Source organism: Microchirus variegatus (genome assembly GCF_963457635.1).
Source record: "Microchirus variegatus genome assembly, chromosome: 11".
Taxonomy (NCBI): domain Eukaryota; kingdom Metazoa; phylum Chordata; class Actinopteri; order Pleuronectiformes; family Soleidae; genus Microchirus; species Microchirus variegatus.
The window spans coordinates 19929003-19935303 of record NC_139812.1 but is presented as its reverse complement, the minus strand read 5'-3'; the positions used below and the strand labels follow the sequence as shown (position 1 = coordinate 19935303).

Here is a 6301-nt window from a genome sequence, read left to right as displayed (position 1 = left end):
AGCCACTGAGTGGAGCACGTCCTGCTGAGGAGGTGATCCAGGAAACAGATACCGTTAACCAACCGCGTCAAGCTCACCACTGACAGCGGAAGCGCCTGCATTTGGGTTTCAACATAAAAGCATACATTTTAAACGTCTGTCTTAGAAAATAAAATCACATTTAAACGGATATGTCACTGTCTCTCTCTCTCTCTCTCTCTTTGTTGCAATTAAATATGTTTTTGCACTCCACTCCCTGCCTCACCACTATGTTTCTACAGTGGCTTGAATGGACAAACCAGACATTTTTTCCTATAAACTGATGCTTACTATGTAAATCAACCTAATTTCTGATATGCAAAGGCCACCTGGCAACTTGGGAATGGTGCAGCTAGTTCCTGTTACAAAGGTTTCAAACCTCAAATTGGATTCTGGATCTGCACACTCACTGTCTAATTTTTACATACTAACTTTAAGAAAACACTATTCCCCTAATCTTTTAAATATTGCAATAAATATCACAATGTAGGCATGCAATTAAAAAAAATTTCTGGTGCAAAAACACGTTTTATTTGCAAGTGGTTTTATTTTGAAGTTTGTAACCGCATAATCGAGTACGATACGTTGGCTAGCTTGATGCTACTCCGCTAACTTCTGTGCGGTCAGCCAACCGAAGCATGAGGTCTTTTTTGGGGTTGTGTGTTTGTATTTCACCATCGTTGCGCGAGGAAATGGTGAAACTGTGGCGTCGTATGTGAGGCTATGGTCGGCAGTTACGACTTCGTGTCATAACAGTAAGCCTCGGAACTCTCCTCTCTTCTGCCTCACCACCCTCCTCCTCCTCCTCCTCGTCCGACAGTGAAACACCGCTAGCTACGATGTGACTGCAAAGAGCCGCCGTCGTCAAAAGGGAAGTTATAATTGGCTTTATCGTAGCCGACTACAACACGCGTGTCTGCTGTCGTGTAACGCATGAACGGACATTTCATTTTGCTTTTCTCCCCCCCCCCCCCGGTTCACGATTGAGCTCCGCGGTCGGAAAGAACCGCTGTGTTTTGTCGCGGCGGCGGAAATAACCGAAGACGGACGCATCCTCGGCTCTCGGTAGTTCCTCATAAAGCGACCAAAAACATGTCTTTCTTCAATTTCCGGAAGATATTCAAGTTTGGGCCCGACAAGAAGAAGAAGCAGTATGAACATGTGCACAGAGACGTCAACCCGGAGGAAATATGGGACATTATCGGGGAGCTGGGAGATGGGGCGTTTGGGAAAGTGTATAAGGTAAACGCACCACATCCGCCTCAGGGTTTCACTCATATCCACTATGTTCATGTATATAGATTAAAATATACAGGTTAAAATGAGTGTTTATCATCCAAGCCACCAAATACTGTACATGTCATTCTCAAAACCATGTCAAGACAGTTCCCTCACACTCACACCAGGGATGGAACATATCAATACATCACGATACGACAATACCGCGGTAATAGTCCACGGTACGGTTTGTATCGTGGTACTGTCATACTAATACACACTCACTGACCGCTCTATTGGGTACATTTGGCATTTAATGATCACAGGGAGGCCTTTGGGATCTGAACTGGCAACTTTTCTGCTGTGAGGTAACATTGCTAGCCGTCGCAGAGCTTGTTCCCAACAAACTACAGAAATTTTGCATGGAATTGGTACCTTTTTCTACCATCACGCGTCTGTGACAACAAGGTGTTTTTGATCTTGAAGTATAATAAAATAGATCTGCATAGATCTTCCCGAAGAGCAAATATAAACATGTATAAATATGGTCATGGTGGCTAAGTCGTAGAGCGAGTTGTCTTTTAACTTGGGAAGAACCATAGAGCTGCAACAGACAAGTATTTTTTTTTTTAAATAATTGATTAATCTGTAGAGTATTACTTGTTTGGTTTGTAAAATGTTGATCAGTGTTCCCCAAACCTGGAAATGATGATATCTTGTTCAAAGTTGGAAGTGTTGTGTGGTCCTTTTGCGCGATTACTTGAGTTGTTGTAGCAAACTGTTTCCTTTCATATGTATCAGTCTGGCCATTCTCATATGATTTGGTTCAATTAGGCATTTTCACCAGGTGACCGTGTCACTCACTGCATATTTTATTGTTCACAGATCATTCTATGCAAACAGAGATGATTCCAGAGGAAAATCCCAGTCTATCAGCAGTTTATGAAATACTTAGACCAGCCTACCTGACACCAACAATCATGTCACATTAGAAAGATAAGATAACATAAGCAGTAATACTTCCATGGTGCAATATTTAGGCCTGCTTCATTCTCTCCGTGTCTGGCGAGAGTTGCTACACATTTTTTTGCTGCGTAAATGGCTGCGCTACTGTTCCAAACATGTGTACTCAATCTCACATTTTTACTGCACTTGCGGCAATTTCCCTCAAGCAGTTTGCCCAGTTTGTATTTCTTTATATTCTGTTGAGTCATGGGCTGTACAGGTGGATGGATCTGTGGTTACTGGCTGATCTCCTTAGATAGCTTCTCTTCAAAGCAAGCATCCACCGTCTTCTTCACTGTCGTTTTTTCTTTGACCAAAACAAGAGTGTGTGTGCCACAGGTTGGACTGTAGGGTCGGTCACTCTGACAATCACACCTCAATAAAGTCAAGTCAATGTAGCTTGTCCAATTTACCAAATCCCCAATCTGCATGTGTTTGGACTGTGGGAGGAAGTAGGAGTGTGAACCAGGATCTGAACTGGCAACCTTTCTGCTGTAAGGCAACAATGCTAGCCGTTGCAGAGCTTGTTCCCAACAAAACTACAGTTTTTGTCAGGAATTTGTACCTTTCACTGCCATCACACATCCATGACAACAAGGTTTTTGTTCTTGAAATATCATGAAACTGACAATCGCATTAACTTCTCTAACTCAGTCCAGTACTTTGCTGCGTAGATCTGCCTGTGAAGCAAATACAAGCAAACCTGACCCCGATGATGCCGTGTCACCAGCCAGAACTCTCCTCTCAACTCTGTCAGGGTCTTTGTCCCCCCCCCCCCCTTAGGATGTTTAAGTGTTACAGTGTCAGGTTCTTTAAATATGACGTTACCATGTCATTGAGAGGCACCTGGCTTCAGTCAAACTGGTGAAGGTGTGGTCCACATCCACACAAAATAAACATGGACTAACCACTGTCAAACTGGATTTTCAAACGCTGCTCTAACATCGGTCCAGAAACTTGAGAGCAGATTGCCAAAAATGACAGGAGCAATGCCATAGACAATGGATTTTTGCCATTAACCTTTTTTCCACTTCAGGTTGATGATGTGTTGAATGAGTCACTCCTGGCTGTTTGTAGTTTATGACAGTTAGAGGTCCTACATCTCTACTAACTGTTTATACTCTACAGGTTATACTGTGAGCTGAGACATTTACACCCTGGTAAATGTGCATTATTGTACATTATAACATGTATTTCATAAAAATTATTAGATGAGAAACATTGATTTTCTACTCGTTTAGTTGAGATAAGTTGCAGGCATCATCTTAATGAATTCAAGGCTCCTTAGTTTGTTTTGGTTTCCCTTCCTTGATCAGTTATGTTCAAATACTGCAGCCAGGAAATCTCTCTTAGCCGTTTTATTTCAAGATTTTTTTAGCCGATTAGTGACTGAAAGCACATAGCACTGCGGATTAAATATTCACCTCTTAACGTACCGACTCTACTGTCAGCGCATGTCATCAGTTATTTCACAGGCTTCTGATTGTTGCCTCATTTGGGTGGGGTGAGCGAAGTGTGAATCAGCTATTTGAAGAGCGTGGAAAAAGAAGAGTCCTAACCGCACATGCACAGCCACCATATCATCATCAGCACATGACACCGACTCTTTAGATTTAACGAGTTAAATGACTTACTGAGCATACAATAATATTTGAAAGAAGCACGATGTTTAAAGCTGCTGTCAGTAATTTATAACAACTTTTGGCTCACTTCCTGTTTGCTGCCGTCACCAGCATCTCCCTCCCTTTATCACCTCAGACGTCATGTTTACGTGGAGTTTAGCAAAGTGTATAATGTTAAATTCAATGACCTAATGTCAGAAAATGGCAACTTCATGAAGCTAAGACTTAATCCACATTTCCTGTACAGTCTTTGTCTTCTTCATCCTTAAAAGGTCTTCCTGAAACTTGGCTTAGTTTCAAGAAATGTCTTCATATACACAAACTCCCCCCAAATCCCTTAATGCTGTAGTGTACATGCCAGGCCTCTTGGTGGCGCTGCCACAGATATACACCAAAAACGTAGTAGAAGATATAGACCATGTTAATAAGACTTGTGTCCCATATAAAAACTGTGAGCACAAAAGAAGACTATGACAGCAGAAATGATGACAGAGCTATGATGTCATAGTTTCCCCGTTTTTAGATTTTTTTGTTTTTGTTTGTTTGTTTGTTTTCCCAAAATAAGGATGTGCATAAAAGTCGATACAGACTTTTGAGAAATGTCCTGAGTTCGTTCTTGTTTACACAGGCCTTCAATGATGGCCTGTGTAAACCAGACATCAGCCAGTACAAAGGGAAATAGGTTTGGAGTGTGTCAGGTCAGAAGTGTGTAAATATAGGATCTGACACACTCTGCACCAGTTGCTCGCAACCCGCCCTCACATTTCTTTTTCTTTTTTTTCTTTTTTCCCATAACACCCTGAGATTGTGTCTGTAGTATCCACAAACATTAAGCCCAAAGCTGGTCTTAAAATAGCTTCTTAGCTTCTTGTGGCAAGGGCTGTGTGGTATTTTTATTAGGTATTAGTATTAATCCAAGCACAGCCTGATCCGGAGTAAAGATGTTGAAATGTGCTATGAATACTTGCTCATAAATGTATTAAATCACAGAATTAGTTGGTAGAATCTTAACAGTTCCTGTGACTAAACATGTTGTCTTGCAGTGTCAGTGTGAGAGGATATAAAGAAAACAGGGCAGAGGAGGAAGTTGACAAGTTTCACAAATGGATATTTAGTGTGAAAATGCTAGAAGATGACAGGGTGTGCTGTAATTATTTTGACTCTGTGTATGTCGGTGTTGTGTTTTTTCCTTGCAGTAGTTTTCCCTCTCAATACATCACACCATGTTTATTTAGACTGTATTTATTAGGACTCGGGCTGTTGCATTAATAGCAAAAATGAAATTCTGTGGTAAACTGTGGCCAGTGCAGCGGTGGTTAAACAGGTGCTGTGTCCCATTAAGAGCGTCGGTGTGTGACGAGCTGATGCTGCGGCAACGTGTTGTGTCACTTCCTCTTAGACGGGTGCTGAATTGTGACTTCATACCACACTATGTGATAATAATAATGAGCCACTTTAATGTATTGTGGTGAACATTTACCAGGGCTGCATCCAACAATTATTTCCATAATGGATTATTCTGTTATTTTCTTGATTGATCGATTAGTTTTGGTCCATAAAATGTTCTCAAACCTCAAAACGGTGTTCTCGAATGTGAAATTACAAACTGGAATGAATCCGTTTTTATTATGATTTCTTTGTTATATTGTGCAAAAAAAACAGAAAATATTTACATTTAAGAAGAAAGAGAAATCAGAAACCTAGTTTTATTTATTTAAAATATCACTTAAATCGATTATGAGAATAGTTGGCCATTCATTTAATAATCGATTATTAATCCATGGATTGTTCCAGGTCGATTATTTATTTATACAATACATTGCGTGAGATTGCTCTCAGCTACATAAAGTCCTCCACTGTTCTCCACTGCTCTGGCTTCAAAATGGCTTATGTTTTAAATCAAATTGTTAATGTTGACGGATGTTTTCCACAGTAGCTGCGCAACCGTGCCAGCAGTTTCATAAATACACTGACCAACAAACTCACTCAACACAGTCCTTCTCTCTGCTCTGTTTCTTTTAAACATCTTGTTATTGTACGAATCGGCAATCCTCTGTGATTTCTTATTTTGTTTGTGGTCAATGTTGTTTACAGGCTCAGAACAAGCAGAACGGGACTCTCGCTGCTGCCAAGGTGATCGACACAAAGACAGAGGATGAACTGGAGGACTACATGGTGGAGATTGAGATCCTGGCCTCCTGCGACCACCATCACATCGTCAAACTGCTGGACGCCTTTTATTTTGAAGGCAAACTTTGGGTAAGCATGCAAGCGAGCGCCTGAGTGACAGAGCAGTTTGTTTTTCTTCTGTGTTGCTGTTGATTTTAATCCAAGGAAACACAGAGGCAGTGACCCGAGTCAAGTATTTCCCTGTTTGGGTTTAAAGGCAGTCATGTGACAAGGTCAGAGGTCAGTGTGTGGCCAGGACGACAGGATTA

At 41.2% G+C, this 6301-nt stretch overlaps 1 protein-coding gene across 2 annotated transcripts in view; it reads left to right on the top strand.

Moving 5' to 3' along the window:
- The first annotated feature begins 676 nt into the window (after positions 1-676).
- The window catches only part of slka (STE20-like kinase a), a 29131-nt gene continuing 23506 nt past the window's right edge, over positions 677-6301 (top strand). For both annotated transcript variants that reach the window (XM_083897611.1, XM_083897610.1), the window contains exons 1-2: positions 677-1260; positions 5958-6122. In XM_083897611.1, the coding sequence (XP_083753737.1) occupies positions 1111-1260; positions 5958-6122 (315 nt within the window). In that variant the 5' untranslated portion in view covers positions 677-1110. The remainder of the gene's footprint in view (positions 1261-5957; positions 6123-6301) is intronic.